Consider the following 18,958-nt stretch of genomic DNA (forward strand, 5'->3'; position numbering starts at 1 on the left):
TACAGTATATGAGGAAGTGAGAGGAAAAGGCACCCAGCACACCCCAGCACGCTGTGTGTAATCAAAGGAATTTAAATCCTGGATAGAAAATATTCTGAGAGTGCCCATCACCATATTATGTAAATCAGTGGAGATGCTCCCATGTACACCAGTGGTGAATTTTGCCCTCGGTTACTTAACTGTATTACTAATATAGTGAGGTATATGGCCTTTTCACACACAAATAAGTAGTACATAGTTTTGAAATTTGAAGACACATTGACAAATGGCAATACGAGAATGTGCTTCAGTGATGGAGAGGTTCACTCTTAATTTGATTAAGTTAATATTGCATAACCTAACAGGTCTCATGTGATTTCCGTTCAAGCTTTAAAGATTTAACTCCCTTGAAAAATATGTGGATGTGGTTCCTTTACATCAGCGGATCTCGAACTTTTGTATTGATGACCCCTTTCACACAGCAAGCCTCTGAGTGCGACCCCCCCTTTTAAAGTAAAAACATTTTTTTTATAAATTTAGCACTATTATAAATGCTGGAGGCGAAGCGGGGTTTTGCGGATGGAGGCTGACAGCTCGCGACCCCCCCCATGTAATAACCTCGTGACCCGCTGAGGGGTCACGACCCCTAGTTTGAGAACCCCTGCTTTACATAGTATAGAGTGATAGTGTGTGCATTTTACTTCTGATACGTTGTAAAAATCTTATCTTGCAAATCATCACCACAAATTACAATTTGGACATGTGCAAGACTAGAATGCATATTTTTAGAAAGAGTATTTAAAAGCAAGTAGAAGTAATCTGTGTCCTTATCCTATGTCTGTATTTTGTGTCTTTATGCCATGAATGGCATCTGAACAGTTTGGAAATTTGTATTGTTGCCTTTGCTAATATCAACTTGATATTGACACAGATAGCATTCATATATTACAGCCAGGTGACTTAAGTAAATAATGATAAATGGAAAAGAATTTGACAATGGGAGCTGGGTGCACAAAATCAGTCAAGAATATGCTGCTTAATTTTACACATAATGCAAACCTTACAACTACAAAGAGCTGTATATTAGATACATTCCTTTTATAGATGTTCTTGCTTAAAGGAAAACTGCAATTTATTTTATAACATATATAATCACTTTAGATGTCAAAAAGGATAGATCTTTAAAACAGCTACTAAGTAGAGATCAAAGTTAAAATTACTTAACAGATAGGAAGCCTGTCAGAAAGTGGTACAGTACTTAGCATTTGTATCCATGCATTTTAAATCATAAGATAGGCTGGAGATTTTTACAGTAATTTTAACTAGTTATTTATTAGCATATATTGTTTGGTAAACTTACTACTGCTTTATTATGAATACTATTTGTATAGTAAATAATTGTTTTAATCAAGTGAATACTGGATATCTTAAAGCAACGGTGTAAGACAGAGTGGTCTAGTGCTCCAGGGCACTGAAAGGAGTATCAGGAAACCTGGGGTGAAATCTTGGCCCATTCAAGTCAATGGGAGTATTGCCACTGACTTCAGTAAGCAAAATTTTAACCTGGAGTTCTGTTTCCACCTCTGTCACTGACTTGCTGTATGACTTTCCACAAGTCACACTCATCTCTGTGTCTTTTGTTTTCCTTCCCATTCTTTGTCTGTCTTGTCTATTTAAACTGAAACTCTTTGGTTCAGGAGCTGCCTCTCACTATGTGTTTGTGTAGTGCTAAACTTTGTGGGATCCTATTTTTTGGGCTTCTCTCAGTGTTATTGTAATATAAATAATAAGTCTATAGCCTCTCATTCATTTTTCTGAAGACTGGAGTTTCCTTTTTCAAAATTATGGGTCCAATCCAACAAACACTCATTAAAACACTCACCTGAGGGTAGTGAATTAGCCCTCCTCCCAGAAAAGGCTGCAGTTTATCCCCCAAAACCTCTTGAATTCCCCAGGATTCGCAGTTGGCCAGGGTTATCCACGCCTTTGGCCTCCTCGTCCATGCTGGGACCTCATGCTAACCCTACTCCCTGGTAGGATGTATGCCTGTGAGTAGTTCCAACATTGCGTTCCAATGATGGGACTACTCAGGGGAATAAGGTCTGCCTCTGGTATTAAGAGTTTATAGGATCAGTGTTGGAGTGTTTATAGGATCAGTGTTGGAGTGTTTATAGGATCAGTCCAGTGTTTATAGGATCAGTCCAGTGTTGGAGTTGAGCACTTCCTGATTAGAATTACTATAGCAAAAAAATGGAAGCATTTACTGAAAGACAGTGTTCTTCACAATTATGAAGACACTAAAACAGTAACAGGTATTTTTTAAAGTGCACAATTTTAAAACATTCCTATATCTTACTAAGTAAATATTGATAACACTATTGATAGTATTAGAACTAAGAAATGCACTATTCCTTTAAGAGGAATTTAGCCGGCTTGTTACCCTTATGTAAATTGTACAAAATCTTTTATTAGAAAGAATATTCACTGATGACATTTATTTAATAAATTTGCCATCACGTACATACGATTAATAGGCTTTAATAGAGCTAGACGGGTTGTGAAATATCCAGCTGTGGGTACCATTAATCAGTTAATGAGCAACCTGAACATTTCTGCCGAGCTAGCATCCTAAAAATGCAGAAAGTATTCTGTACCTAGTTTACATACTCCATGAGTACAACATAAAAGAAATTTACCATACCACAGTAGTCCTGGAGAATTCAGTCTGTTTTGTGGCTGAACTGTCACCAAGCAGCACTTCAAGTATCCTTTTTAATTTTCATTAGAATGATGCTGTTCACCTGAGGGTAGTGAATTAGTCCTCCTCCCAGAAAAGGCTGCAGTTTATCCCCCAAAACCTCTTGAATTCCCCAGGATTCACAGTTGGCCAGGATTATCCACGCCTTTGGATAATGCTGGGACCTCATGCTAACCCTACTCCCTGCTAGGGTGTATTCATTAGAACTGTGCTGTTAGTGCTTCTCCAGCCAACAGCTGTCCTGATGATCTCTATAATGGAGGATCCGTAATACAGATGTCGTCCTTGGAAAGAGAATGCAGCTGGAATCCCAACAAGGCCAGTGCAGAGATAATATGTGGCACTCTAGGCCCATCTGTTCTTCATTCTTTCCACCTGTGCAGATCCCAAGACCCTTAAAGAGTCCTCTCTGAGGTCAAGGGGAAGTGGATGAACACTGCAGTGTGGGAGGATCACGCCCTTTTCCCCACAGAAGAAATTTGTGGCTGAAAGGACTCTTCCTCCCCACCCCCTTTCTCCATGCATGGATTAGGGAGGCACTTACTAAGTGATATATACTATAATTTTAGTTATAGAAATAGTAAATGAGACCATTGTGAGACTGTCATATTTTAGTTAGAGCTGTAAAATTGTGTCAAAACAACATGGTAAAGAGATTTATAGTTTCATTTTGATGTACTAAACCTGTAGAAAGAGCTTTCCTGTGCTACAGATATATATTTCTGCATTAAATCTGTTAGATGGCAGTAGAGTACCTGCCTGTATATGTTTTTGTAGATTTACAGATTTTAAAAGGTTATTAATTTTTGTAGAGCAGAATAAAAATCCCTATTCTCTCTCTCCTAGTTTTGAAAAAGTTTGCTGAGGGTTTTGAGAAAATTGTCCTCTATAAGCTCTAATGAAACATAATTTTAGCATTTTACTTTAGTAGATGGTAATGTCATAGTCTGTATGCAGTGTTGTTGAAGCTGTGTTGGTCCCAGGATACTAGAGAGAGAAGGTGGATGAGGACAATGTCTTTCAGTGGACTAACTTCTGTTGATGAGAGAGACAGGCTTTCGTAGGTCTGAATAAAACTGCCCTGCAATGGCTTTATTTGATTTGGAACCTGTAGTTTATGACTGTGCTGCTTTCCCAAAACTGAGTCTAGAAACATTTAATTTTCTCTTCCTACCTTGTTTTTGAACCTGCCTTAAAGTGGCTATGACATCAACCTAACCCCAGAAATGGCTGCCAATCCAATTGCATTCCCTATACATCAAGATGAGTATATTGCTTTATTCAGCATAACTAGCTATAGGGGACATTATTTTTTTTGTTGATATTACATAACAGTTCTTTGGGAAAAATAATTTACTAGACTATATATATTTTCTTATGTTCTTACAAACTTTTAATTTCCTAATTGCAAGTTTTTATGCTCATTTTTTTCTGTGAATCATTACAAAAATGACCAGTAATATTATGTATTTTCTTGCTTTTCTGTAATTGGAAAAATAAGCACACCTATTTCATATAAAAATGTCTTAAAAGAATGTTACGGTTGCTTCCTTAAGTGCAGAAAATTAAGGTAATGTGTCTGCAACATTAGCTCTGCACCTCTTTTCTTTTGAATTACAATATAGTCCTATTACATGTGTTGCTCCTTTGGACCCAAATGGCTAGCCAAAAATTCCGGGTCTTATAGGTTGTTCAATTGGGAGGAGAAATTGGTGAAGGAGTCTGGTACTTTTGATGCAGCCTTGTTTATTTATGAAGAATATACAAAGTCCTGTTTTCTCCGAACACAAGAGGAACCAAACAGGAGACAGTGTTCTTGGTCACGGCACCAGACCTCTGTCAGCCTATAACCCCCAAAGGTTCGCTCTCCAGGCTTTACTCGGGGTTGTGGTACCAGCTGCTTGTTCAGGCTGTCTCATTTTCTGCTCCTTCTGACTCTGTCTCTTGTGTGTCTTTCCCTTTCTTCTCCTCCTCCTTTCTCTCTCTCTGACATACAGACAAGAACAGTTCCACCAATCCAAACCTTAGCTCTGGCATTTGAAACCCCTTGGGCAACTTAGTTCAACTTCTAATCAAGCTTTTTCATGTGTCAGTGTTTCGGTTGCCACTGCTATTGTTTCAGCGAATTCTTTACAATGGCTTCTTTACGTTTATCCTGAATATAAGGCAGTGGTGACTCCCGGATCATTAGAAGGTTTAACCCAACCTGTAACACATGATCACATATGTATTTGAGAAATAGTATTTTCTGCTGTAACTGGAAGTTCTTGAGGGCAGATCCTCCTGTTTGTTGTGTGGGTGAGTAGAGGGAGGGGCAAACTTTGGAGCTTTCCCATCCTCAGCACTCCTTGTCTATGGGTTTTCCATAGGAAGGAATGATCTAGCCCTGACTATTCTTTATTTCCATCCCACTTTTCCATTTTCAAATCCAAAAGTATGTGAGGAGTTCTATGTGAAGCCACATTAGACTATTTACAATCTTTTGTGTTTTTCTTTTTCAAAGGTCAAACCTCCTCCCCTTACAGATTTAATACTTTGTCCCATCACATCATGTCTGTTATATTTCTTAATTCCCCAGAATTTATTTTCTTTTAATGTAATGCAGTAGTCAATATTAAGCTAGAATGTGCTCTCATAATTAGAATATGCAATAATGTTAGAATCTCAGATACTGTTAAATTTTGATAATTGTGGATAGGTAAATATTGACTTTCTTCAGGTGATCACTGTACCTTTACTAATTATGTTAATGTGTACATTTCACTTTTCCTAAAGTCAAGAACAAGATGGTACATCTGATATGAGATGTTTTTACTGCGAATGGAAAACTTCAATCACATAGCAAGTTCTCGGTATTTTCCATATATATTAGATGAGCTATTCATGAATAAATTTCTCTTTTGATTTTTAATATAAATGCTGCTTTGCCTAGTTTTCCATATATAAATCAGGTTGATTATTTGAAAATTCTCATGGTTCTGTATTATTCTTTCACCATGCTAAAAACAGATTATTATTATTATTGTTGTTGGCAGTTTTTATATTTGGATTACCTTGTTTTCTTTCCTTCTCTTGCTTTTATTCATGGCAGATTTTTTTATATTGAAGAGTAGTAATTTACATACTGCATATATATTTGGACTGTATTGTATGGCATATAATATTAAAAAAAACTATGTTAAAAGAATATTATCAAGATTGCAAAGTCAAACACTCAGAAGTTAGGAGATGCCAGAATTAGCATTGCTTATGCAATCTTAATTTGTCCCCCTTGAGCATATGTATTGTGATATGGTCTTTAATTACATGATCAAATACTATTTTTTCCGCAGGACCCCTTTCTCACTCAGTGCACAGGGTGGACATTGCTTAGTTAATGAGCAGCATTCTGCATTGTTTTATCCATGTTTAGTGTGTCGGGAACTGGGACAAGAAGGTTGTGCCTAGTGATTACAGCAGGAGGCAGGCGTAATGGCTAGAACCAGCGTTGGTAGCCAGGAATAGGAGCAAGGGTCACAGTGGAGTCAGAAGTCAGGAATTGGGACCAAAGGTCTAAACCAGAGTTAGAGGCCAAATATCAGAACCAAGGATCAGAACTGAAGTCAAGAATCGGAGCCAAGGGTCAGAGCCGAAGTCAGAGGCCAGATACCAGAGTGAAGGGTTGGAGCCAAGGTCAGGAATCAGAGTGGAAGGTCAGAGTCAGGCTACCTGAGGTGAGGCAAGGCAGGATCAGAAGCTAATTCAGCAAAAGGTGAATATTATGAGTAGCCAGTACCCTCAGCTGCTACTGATCTTAAGAGCTGATCAGGTGGTTTGGCCAATCAGGTGGCTCAGCTGGGGCCCAGCTGTGCTTGTTAGACTGTCCGGGGGTTAAACTAGCGGGTAAGCAGGCTAGCTTACTCCTGACAATGCCAGCCCTAGAGCCAGATTTTTAAAAGTATTTAGTGTGTGATTTTTCAAGAAAGCCGAGTCCTCTAATACCTATATGAGTTAGGCTGCTAGGTGATTTTGAAAATATCACTAGGCAACTAAAATAGGGTCTTATAATGGGAAGTGTTGGGGAACCTTACGAGGTGGTGATAACCATCCCTGCCTATAATATTTGGTTAATGGATTTTAAGCCCAGAAGGGACCATTATGATCATGACAGTTATGATATGCCTGTATGCAAAAGTTCCTGTGTTCAAATTCTACACTAGGACGTTGATTCACAGTCACTGCTGACAGTGTCATACAATATAAAATGTTATTTACTGTAAGAGAAGCTATATTTCAGATGAAATAATAGGAGGACTGTTAAGGCCATCTTTGGTGATTGTCCAGGTAAACATGAAAGGTCCCACAGCACTTCTCAAAAGACTAAGGAAAAACCATAATATCCTGATTACTGTTCCATCTCTTCATAAAAATAAGGTTGTATTTGCTTCAAGGAGATGGTGTATGCTTAGTACGTTTGAAAATATTATCTTAATGTTATTCTTGGACGTATAAACAGGGGAGTAGTGAAAAGGAGTAGGGAGGTGATTTTTACCTCTGTTTGTGGCATTGGTGAACAGAATACTCCAACCAGTTGTGTTGTCCACATTTTAAAAAGGATGATGAAAAAATTGGAGAGGGTGCAGAAAAGAGCCACAAAAATAATTTTAGATATGGAAAAAATGCCTTATACTGATGGTCTTAAACTACACAGATTGAGGTCTTTATCAGGAAAAAGATTGAGAGGTGAGTTGATTATTATTGAGTATGATTCATTATGTATTGAATCTTTTCTTTTCCTTTGTGTTGAAATGGATAAGAGGCTTACTCATAGTGGATGTTGAGATTTCAGGCTTTTTTTTTTAAGGTGTTATTTAGGTGAGTCTAACGGGTTTTGGACACTCCAGTATCAGGCTTGATAGAAGCTTTGTTAACTCAAATATGAAACAAGTGGAGATGTCAATCGGTAATATAAAAGGGTGGACCACATTGGACTTGTCCTGTATCTTGTACGCTACTTGTATACATCCAAGCGGTGTGTTTTAGGGGGTAGGCTTTGACGTAGACCTTGACAGGGTTTTGCTACACTATGTGTCCCAGTGCGTGAGGTATGCTAGTACAAGACTGGCAGTGTTATTTATTCATGTCTCAGGTATATCAGGCCATGGATGGTGCTGGCTTTCTTTATCTACAATTGACTTTCTTCTTTGAGTGCTGGTCCCTGTGTGTATTCCACCGTGATTATGTATGGGCTCCATGCAGCTGGAGCCAAGAATTTTAAAAGTGGTGTCCGTAAGTCTGCATATGAGCCCTACCTCATTCTGTGCCTCCCAATAAGGAGATAACGGGAGAGGCAGACTGACCACCTATCCAGCTCCTTCTCACCATTGTATGGTCAGGGTCAGAACCTCCAGTGTCCGGAGGTTCTGCTTTCTTCCTTATCTGTGAAAATATATTAAGATATATGTAAATAGATTTTATATTCTAGAGTTTTAAAGTTTGTATCTGTTAGTTTAACTTTTTTTAATTTCTAACCCCTCCACATCTCCTTTCCACATTCATTCTCAGGGACCACTCATGAGGAAATTCTCCTTTGGGAGGTACAATCTCTCCGCCTGTTGGGAGCCATAGAGGAAGTTTCTCCTTTACACAGGGGAAACAGGTTTTATTCATGATGGAATTCCAAAAGCAAAAGGGGAGGTATCAGATTCATACTAGACCTGTGAGGGCTGAACAAATGCATAAAGAAAATAAAGTTTTGCATGGTCACTCTGGCTTCCATAATCCCTTCCCTGGATCCTATTGATTGGTATGCTGCCCTTGACTTGAAGGACCCATACTTCCATGTGGCAATACATAAAAGACACAGGAGATTCCTTGGATTTATGGTCAACCAATCTCACCATCAGTTTGCCATCCTGCCATTTGGCCTTTCTGTGGCCCCATGTGTTTTTACAAAATGCATGGCAGTGGTGGCTGTGTTCCTGAGGAAATCAGAAGTTCAAGTGTTTCTGTACCTGGATCACCAGTTGGTGAGACTCCAATCCAAGAGCCAGGTTATGTCCAGTGTGGCTAAGATCCAGTCCACTTTCAGCTCATGGGGATTGCTAATCAGTGAGGGAAAGTCTATCCTCTCACCTGTTCAGAAAATAGCATTTATAGAAGTGGTCTTAGATTCTGCAGAAGCCAGGGCAATCAATGAACGGCTTTCAATTTGTCTGGACCCTACCCCTAACATCCAATGTATCTACCTCTCCCCCCAGCTTAGTGTCATCCACGAATTTGCTGAGAGTGCAATCCATCCCATCATTCAGATAATTAATGAAGATGTTGAACAAAACCAGCCCCAGGACTGACCTCTGGGGCATTCTGGTTGATACCGGCTGCCAACTAGACATAGAGCTGTTGATCACTACCCGTTGAGCCTGACGATCTAGCCAGATTTCTATCTACTATATAGTCCATTCATCCAATCCATACTTTTTTAACTTGCTGGCAAGCATACTGTGGGAGATTGTATCAAAAGCTTTACTAAGGTCAAGATATATCACGTCCACCGCTTTCCCCATATCCACAGAGCCACTTGACTCATCATAGTCAGGCATGACTTGCCCTTGGTGAATCCATATTGACTGTTCCTGATCACCTTCCTCTCCTCCAAGTGCTTCAAAATGGATTCCTTGAGGACCTGCTTCATGATTTTTCTGGGGACTGAGGTGAGGCTGACCAGTCTGTAGTTCCTCCCCCTTTTACAGATGGGTACTATATTTGCCTTTTTCCAATCATCTGGGACCTCTCCTGATTGCCACGAGTTTTCAGAGATAATGGCCAATGGCTCTGCAATCACATCATCCAAACTCCCTCAGCACCCCCGGATGCATTAGATCTAGGCCATGGACTTGTGCATGTCCAGCTTTTCTAAATAGTCCTTAACCTGTTCTTTCACCACTGGTCTGCTCACCTCCTCCCCATACTGTGCTGCCCAGTGCAGCAGTCTGGGAGCTGACTTTATCTGTGAAGACCAAGGCAAAAAAAGTATTGAGTACTTCATCTTTTTCCACATGATCTGTCACTAGGATGCCTCCCACGTTCAGTAAGAGTCCCACACTTTCCCTGACCACCTTCTTGTTACTAACATACCTGTAGAAACCCTTCTTGTTACCCTTCACATCCCTTGCTAGCTGCAACTCCAATTGTGCTTTGGCCTTCTGTATTACACCCCTGCATGCTCGAGCAATATTTTTATACTCCTCCCTTGTCATCTCTCTAAGTTTCCACTTCTTGTCAGCTTCCTTTTTGTGTTTAAGCTCACCAAAGATTTCTAAGTCGCCTGCCATATGGTTGCCTGCCATATTTGCTATTCTTTCTGCACATTCCCCCAACATGCCAGATAAAACAGCCTTTACTGTAGTCGGAAAAAAATCAGTTTGGCTGAGTTAAACAAGAATCTTTTCTTTTTTAATAAAATTAACTAGACATTCCAAAGCATCTTTTAAGGGTGTTGGTGTTAGAAGACTAGAGAAGGGTTTAAATGAAAGTCATAGTAGCAGAATAAAATAATCTCTAGTCAATGTTAAGGAAGAAAATAAGCAAAAATAGGGAATTCCCGTAAAGATGGAAGTGATGAAAAATAGGAGCAGACAATTTTCAAGAATATTTAATTAAATAAGAAGTTTTTCTTGGTTAGGTACATACTCATTGAATTTGAAAACATATTGATAATTTCAGTTAAAAAGGCATTAAGAACAAAGTGGTAGTTTTCAGTTCTGTACTTTTTCAGATACATTTAATCATTTACCCTAAGGATTAAATGTCGGCAAGCAGTAAGAGGTGAGCACTGTAGTGTGCTTCTCGCAGGCAGACCACTATGCCTGAGTAAAGTCTCCTTTCCACTGTAAAATGCAGGATCAGGACCAATGTATTTTATTGTGACATGCTCTGACCCTTGTCAGATAAGTGTTCCATAGGACTTTGTGTTGTTGCAATTCCTTATCAAGGTAATAATGAAACAAGAACCGTTTTTCCTCATTTATGCTCTCTACTATACAGGCCAAAAGGATAAAATGTTGTTTTGATTTACTTTTCTTCAAAAATTTTTGAGGAAATAAAACATTAACATTAAATAAAATGGTGAATTTTTCACAAAAATTTAAAGCCTTTTTTAGCCTAATTAAAAATATAATATGAAGCCTTTGCCATTTTGTGTATGTTTCTCGGAAGTTCTTACTCATTTTCTGTCATGTTTGGCAAATTTAAAACAAGAATAAATGATAGTCAATATTGTAAAAGTTAAAATAACATTTCCATGCTCTACCAATTAATGATGCCTCATGCTGTAGCAAGGCTGATAAATTAGATGCTGCTGTTTTGGTTCAGCCAAAGCAAATGAAAATAATATATCAGGGAAACAAAAGAAAATGAAACAGTGCATCATTACACATTTTTCAAGGTTAGAAAATGCAGAAACCACTTGACTTCAAGTGTATGATTGTGAATGCTTAACAATTATATAGTCCAGTCTTTTTGAAAGATTAGTGTACTTTTTATTACAAACTTTAGTTCTTTGAAGTCAAACAAAACAAGAATCACATGATTTGAGAACAATAAAGGAATTGACTGTCTGAACTAACATATCAACAGAAGATCATTTGGCATATTCATTAAAACTGTTACCTTACGTGTAGTGTCAGAGGCACACTGTATTGCCATCAAAGAAGATTTATTACAAAAACATGTTTAAAGGGAATTCAACAGCTGTGCTGTAAAAGTAAAGAATCCTGAAAGTTGGGATGAAATGTTGGCCCCACTGACACTCATGGGTGTTCTGCCATTGACTTCAGTGGGGCCAAGAGTTCACCCTGAATATTTACAAACACAGAAGGACCAAGGCTGAATTTCCCAGAAATCCATTACATTATTCCTGTGCTAAATTATAACTCCAGTTCATCATCCATATTATCATAAACATTTTTATTTTTCTCTTTCCTTAAAATAAATGGAGAATAGTTTGAGCAGATGTGGGTAGCTAAGTAAACAACAGAGCTCCACTGTGAAATAAGAATAAACGAGTTTTAATTGACTTTATGTCCCTTCAGGGATGTGCATACCTGGGAGTTTATATATATATATATATATATATATATATATATATATATAGCCAAATTTTGCCTTCATTTGCACAGACAGAGCTCTGTTAAGGTCAGAATTTTGCACCTTGTGTATGTTACGAAAAAGAGAAGCTTTAATTAATTACAAACCTCATTAGTGTATAAGTTATAACTGGACACCAGGAATGTGACAGAGGTAAGGACATTGCCAAGATTTTTTTTAATGAATAGGGCTCAAATAATAGGCATAACTGGGTCTAGGGATGACTTGTGTTTGGCTTAGATAACAATATTAAAAATTAATTGTACACAAAATTGTAGTCTGGACATATTTCAGTTCATTTGCTTCTGTGTTGTATTTTTATAAAGGAGTAAATTTCTGTTTATTGATCTTATTCCTAATCCTGTTCAAGATTGGCATGTGTATATGGCCTTCCTCTTACATTATCTTCTCATTTTTCAGGTCATTTCACAGCTTCGAATCCTGAGCAGGTCAGTAACTGCTGGCTGCAAATTCGACAGAGAAATCTGGTCTAATGAGCTTTCTCCTGTTCTCAACTTATGGAAGAAACTTAATCAGGTAAGAAAACAGCTTGTTAAAAATACTGCTATTTCTCTTCAGAAGTACATAATAAATTTTAAGATATGTTTTTTAATAATGGGACACTACAACAACAATGTAAATGAAATTTATTTGAAATCAGAAGTATCATAAGGAATACATACAGTTGGATTAGGGATAAAGTACACATTCAGGATGATAATCATCTTCACTGTCAATCTTTTCTTCATATTGATGTGACTGCGCAGACCCAAAGTTTGTGAATAAGATCTCCTATGTGGCTTTGAAACCTACAGTAAAATGTGTAAGTCTCAAACTCCATCTGCTCATTTTCTGTGGCATCTAGTAGAGATTATTTTAGATTTTAAAACATTGCCATTATAATTAAGAAACCACTGACACTTTGTGCAACTCTTCCCCACTCTCGTCTCCCATGTGTCTCAAGTTCTTTAAGGTATAATTATTAAAATTTATTTGAGATGTATGTAAATGAGATGCTTGTAGAGCACTGACACTGATTTTTCTGCGTAATATTGCCAAAGTACAGAATGGTAGTTTTGTAAGTAATTAGTAATTTTTAAAAAAATTCATAATTGAAGTTGTAAATAATGCCATCTTTTAGAACTACCTTAACTTGATTTATTTCTAAATAAATAATAATCAAGGGGCCAGATTCACCAGTATACTCTGACTACTTTGAATCACACCTGAAGTACAGGAGCTATAAACATGTGTTAGTTGGCAGCTAAAACGGGTTTACAGCACAATCAGCCTGAGCAAGCAAGAGCATACTGATGAATCTGGCCCTAGATCTGCATTGCCTTCAAACACATCAACATTATGCACAATGCTCTTTTGCATGAAACTGGCAAATCACCTCAATACCACTCACTATAATGTTTGAATCAATTGCAATACTAGTCATGACTATGTGAACATTGTTGTGATTACTCTAAGGGAGGGAAAGGATTTTTCTTAGAGTTTCAAAAGTCTGATACTTTTCACCTGCTAAGCACTTAAAAAGTCATTTACATATACAGTATGTTATATTCAAAAATGTAATATCTCAAAACACTATACACATAACAGTGAAATAAATGGATATAATTTTACATTAATTATTGTTTACTTTAATATTTACATGATACATGGGCAATTAAAAGTTCTGGGTTTTCTTTTTAATTACATTATTTGTGTAACAGATGTGTAAACAATGTTTTTGTATATTTTAGCATAGCACTTTCTAACTTTTTAGTACTAGAGGGTTTTTTTAGTCATGTTTATATTTAGGTATGATTTTTTTCAAATACTTGATCAATGTCTTGGGAATCTTAATTGTAAGTTAACACAGTTATCTTGAAAGATACTCTGATTCAAACTAATAACAAATCCCACCATTTATTATGCATACTGTATTCGACATGATGTCTCAGGATTAAACATGCAACTGCTAATCCATGAAATACCTCTGTGTATGATCTTTTAGACAGCAAAATTGTTTAACCTAGGGCTGTTTTAAGTATTTGAGAAATTATTATATAGATGCTGTTCTCAGATAAGTTCTGTGGGTTCTAGTCACCCATACTCCTGCATATACATACACATGGACACATACACACGACCAGCCATCTGCTGGAGTTAAAATCAAGTGCAAGAATGCTGAGGGAGAGACATCCCTCTACTAATAATGGATTGGTTAGCAGAATTAAACTCAAAAGGTTGATACTTATGGAGGATGATTGTTGTGACCTATATTATTTCACTCAGCTTCATGAAGCTGATACCTGTTGTTAGGAGTCCTGGTGCCAATGTAGGATTTAGGCCAGAATTTTTGCCTGAGATAGTATTTTGGGTTTTGCTTGACTGTTTGATTTTTTGATACACATACATTCTTACTAATATGTGTGAACAAAAGGATCCTAACTAATATGGGTAAACAAAGGACAAAGACACTGTGTATGTTGCTTCTGGCTAGCCAGATGGGTTTGTTAGTATAATAGAAATAGATAAGAGCAGTTAAAGTGTTACGGGCATGGTGGGAATATAATATATGAGCGCACACTTTAAGACTGCTTCAACTCCTATCTCAAGTCAAGGTCAAGCAACCAGTCGGGAGGGGCAAGGAGGGATTTGGGGGAGGGTAAAACAGTAAAAGGCCAGCGAAATGACCATAAGTTGTAACTTATGGGACTGTGGGCATGCAGTTCAGGTATAATTATGCCTGCTAAGGAGAGTTGTGGGGAGGATGGGACACTGGGAAACAAGACTCTGCAGCATCAGAGTTATGGTATACATGCTTGCTGGAAACTAACCCCAATAAACATTGCATTGCCTGCACTTCAGACTTCTGGTCTTCTGCTTTCTGTCTGTGTGAAAAGAACCGGGGGAGAGGGTAAAGGGAAAGCCCTCTAACACCTGTTTGAAAAAATTAGCAGTTTAATTCTGTTTGACTTGCTGGATGTCTGTTGAAGCTTACATGTTTCCCATTTCTCAACTCCTTCCTCAATGGCCAACTGGGAGGTTGGAGGAAGCACAAACTTCGTTGCCAGGCATGGTGCTATGCCAGGGCCACAGCAGCCATTGCAAGTAAACATGCCAGAAGTAGGCAAGCCAGCAGCAGAAAAAACCTCTTCCCTTCCTTCTGTTTTGAAGATGGTGGCCTGGCTGGTTTCTCCCCCTGGGAACTCCTCTCAGGAGCTTCTTAGTAAATCAGAAAGGGACACTTCTCTTCAGAAGTCACTGGTGTCACAAAATGGGGTCCGATAAGGTCATCTTTGTGCAAAAGAAGAACCTCTATTTCTTTGTGCTTTGAAAGTCCATGTTCCAAAAATATACCCAGTCCACCAGCAGGTTCATAGGTATTTTGAGATATTTGAGGTCATGGGTCAATTCACAGGCATTATCTCAACCATCATAAAAAGTCCTGTCTCAAAAACAATTTAAGAAATGTAAAGCTGGAACAGAAATCATAGGGATACGCCAATCATACATTCATTCAGCCATGCCCTAGGAGGGACAGTTCCTGCTCTATAGACAGATGCACATAACTTACCCTGTATATTTTGTTACTCAGTGGCTATTTTGAACTCCATTTTTAACATAAAAAATCTGGGAGAAAGATTAACTTTAATTAACAGTAAAATATATTTTTCTCTTAAAAGTCACAATTTTGGAGTTTAATTTTTATATGCACGCCCATCTGCCTCACAGTGTGTAGGAGAAAAGAAGCTGTGCAAGGAGTATATAGGGAAGGAGTACAGCTCTACGGGGTCTTGGAATTAGGGCTAAGAAAGGGAGGCACATCGGGACTCCTTGAGGGGGGAACAGCGGGGATATCAATGTTCATAATTATTTATGTGACTAAATATCAACATTGAGATATATTATTTTAAAAACCTGGGAAACTCTCCAAATGTAAAACCTTTATTGATACACAGTTGTTGCTCAAGTGCAAATTCCACAGGCACAATCACTAAAAATCAAGGAAATGACCAGCTAAGAGGAAAATATATATATCCCTAGATGGCTTCCCATCCATTCAACACTCAAATCAAAAGGAGTAGGTGGATGAGGCAATTCTATAACAACTAACAGAAATATCCAAAACACAAGATCTGGTCATAATGGGGGACTTCAGCTACCCAGACATCTGTTGGAAAAGTAATCCAACAAAACACAAAATGTCCAATAAGTTCTTAGAATTTAATAGGGACAGTTTTTTGTTTTAGAAGGTGGAGGAAATAACTAGGGAGTAACCATTTTAGACTTGATTCTGTCTAACAGGGAGGAATTGGTTACATGTCTGAAGGTGGAAGGCAATTTGAATGAAAGTAATCATGAAATAATAGACTTAATGATTCTAAGGAAAAGAAGGACTGAGAGTAGTGGAATAAGGACAATGGACTTCAAAAAAGTAGACTTTAAGAAACTTAGAGAATTGGTAGGCAAGGTCTCCTGGGAAGAAAATCTAAGGGGAAAAGGAGTTTCTTAAACAGATAGTATTAAAGGTGCAACAGCAAACTATCCCTATGTGAAGGAGTACTTATGGCACCTTAGAGACTAACAAATTTATTTGAGCATAGGCTTTCGTGAGCTACAGCTCACTTCATCAGATGCATGAAGTGGAAAATACAGTGGAAAATGCATGGTACCATACACACTGTAACAAGAGTGATCAGGTAAGGTGAAAAGAAAAGGAGTACTTGTGGTACCTTAGAGACTAACCAATTTATTTGAGCATGAGCTTTCGTGAGCTACAGCTCACTTCATCGGATGCATACTGTGGAAACTGCAGAAGACATTATATATACACAGAGACCATGAAACAATACTTCCTCCCACCCCACTCTCCTGCTGGTAATAGCTTATTTAAAGTGATCATCAAGTTGGGCCATTTCCAGCACAAATCCAGGTTTTCTCACCCTCCGCCCCCCCCCACAAACTCACAGTGAGTTTGTGGGGGCGGAGGGTGAGAAAACCTGGATTTGTGCTGGAAATGGCCCAACTTGATGATCACTTTAGATAAGCTATTACGAGCAGGAGAGTGGAGTGGGGGAGATACTTTTTCATGCTTTGTGTGTATAAAAAGATCTTCTACGCTTTCCACAGTATGCATCCGATGAAGTGAGCTGTAGCTTACGAAAGCTCATGCTCAAATAAATTGGTTAGTCTCTAGGGTGCCACAAGTACTCCTTTTCTTTTTGCGAATACAGACTAACACGGCTGTTACTCTGAAACAGGTAAGGTGAGCTATTACCAGCAGGAGAGTGGTGGGGGGTGGGGAACCTTTTGTAGTGATAATCAAGGTGGGCCATTTCCAGCAGTTGACACTGTTCCTCACACGTTCTTGTCAACGTGCAAATTCTACAGGCACAATCACTAAAAATCAAGGAAATGACCAGCTAAGAGAAAATACAAATACTTGTCAACACAGCTGCTACTCTGAAACCTATCCCTATGTGAAGGACAGATAGGAAGAATAGTAAGAGGCCAATTTGGCTCCATCAGTAGCTCTTTAATGACCTGAAAATCAAAAAGGAATTTTACAAAAAGTGGAAACATAGAGGAATTACTAAGGATGGGAACAAAAGAATATTACAAGCATGTGGGAACAAAATCAAAAGGCTAACACACAAAATAAGTTGAAACCTAGCAAAGGACATAAAAGGCAATAAATACATTAGGAGCAAGAGAAAGATAAAAGAAAGTGTAGGTCCTCTACTTATCGGGCAAGGGGAGCTAATAAGTGATGCACATCAAGAAGGCTGAGGTCTTTAATGCCTATTTTCCTTCAGTCTTCATTAAACAGGTTAATGGTGACCAGATATCAACTCAATTAATATTGACTGCAAGGGGGAAGAAACACAAGTCAAAATAGGCAAAGAACAGATTAAAGAATATTTAGATAAATTAGATGTATTCAAGCCATTAGGGGCTGATGAAATTCATCCTAGGATACTTAAGGAAGTAACTGAAGCAATCTCCAAAACATTAGTCATTGTCATTGAGAATTCATGGACGACAGGTGGACTAGAGAAGGGCAAACATAATACCTATCTTTAAAAAGGAGAACAAAGAGGACCTGGGGAACTATAGACCAGCCAGCATAACTTCAATACCTGGAAAGATACAGGAACAAATTATTAAACAATTAGGCTGTAAGCACTTAAAGAATAATAGGGTAATAAGTTTTAGCCAGTATATATTTGTCAATGAACTGTGACTGTAAGAATGCTGCTAAATTCAACTGGCAAAAACAGTTCTAAAACAAAAAGAAAAGGAGTACTTGTGGCACCTTAGAGACTAACAAATTTATTTGAGCATACGCTTCCATGAGCTACAGCTCACTTCATCCGATGCATCCGATGAAGTGAGCTGTAGCTCACGAAAGCTTATGCTCAAATAAATTTGTTAGTCTCTAAGGTGCCACAAGTACTCCTTTTCTTTTTGCGGATACAGACTAACACGGCTGCTACTCTGAAACAGTTCTAAAACAGTAACTCCTGACAGGTCTAACAAACTAATTACACCTAGCACAGTGCTTTCATAGTATTTATCCATAAAGAAAGAAGAAAGTCATGTGTGAGCTTCAATAAAAGCCAGACACACACTGGTCATTAAGATTATTGTGAAATGTATGTACAAATACCATGTAAGAAGTTATGGATATAAGTACTGGAAAAAAAGTCTGAATCAAGGCAAGGTTGACACAAGTTTCCACCAGACAAAGGATATATATTCACCTGTGTGCCTCAGTTCACAAGTAAATTAAGCATTGTGAGCCAACACAATGGAAACCCTGTTTGCATCCAAAGTCAACATGGGGATGTTGAGTCAATATGAAGTCAGCACAACAGGGAATAAATCTTGTGAGGGGGTCATCTGAACTCTTGGAACAAACAATGAATTTGCAGGGATATAGGGAAAAGTCAGAAGATACCCCCTTATCCTGCACCTGAAGAAGTACTCGGACAATGTGAATATATTCATAAAAATGGGATCCCAACATGCCTTGGTTGGAAGCACTGTAAAAGACATTTAGGTGAAATAAGACTGCTTTTAGACTTAAGGTTAGTC

At 38.1% G+C, this 18,958-nt stretch overlaps 1 protein-coding gene across 2 annotated transcripts in view; it reads left to right on the forward strand.

Moving 5' to 3' along the window:
• DYNC2H1 (dynein cytoplasmic 2 heavy chain 1) overlaps positions 1-18,958 on the forward strand; it is a 397,803-nt gene that overhangs the window by 276,684 nt on the left and 102,161 nt on the right. For both annotated transcript variants that reach the window (XM_077805779.1, XM_077805787.1), the window contains exon 83: positions 12,284-12,400. In XM_077805779.1, coding sequence (XP_077661905.1) covers positions 12,284-12,400 — 117 coding nt within the window. The remainder of the gene's footprint in view (positions 1-12,283; positions 12,401-18,958) is intronic.

The sequence above is a fragment of the Eretmochelys imbricata genome, chromosome 1, assembly GCF_965152235.1.
Source record: "Eretmochelys imbricata isolate rEreImb1 chromosome 1, rEreImb1.hap1, whole genome shotgun sequence".
Classification (NCBI taxonomy): domain Eukaryota; kingdom Metazoa; phylum Chordata; order Testudines; family Cheloniidae; genus Eretmochelys; species Eretmochelys imbricata.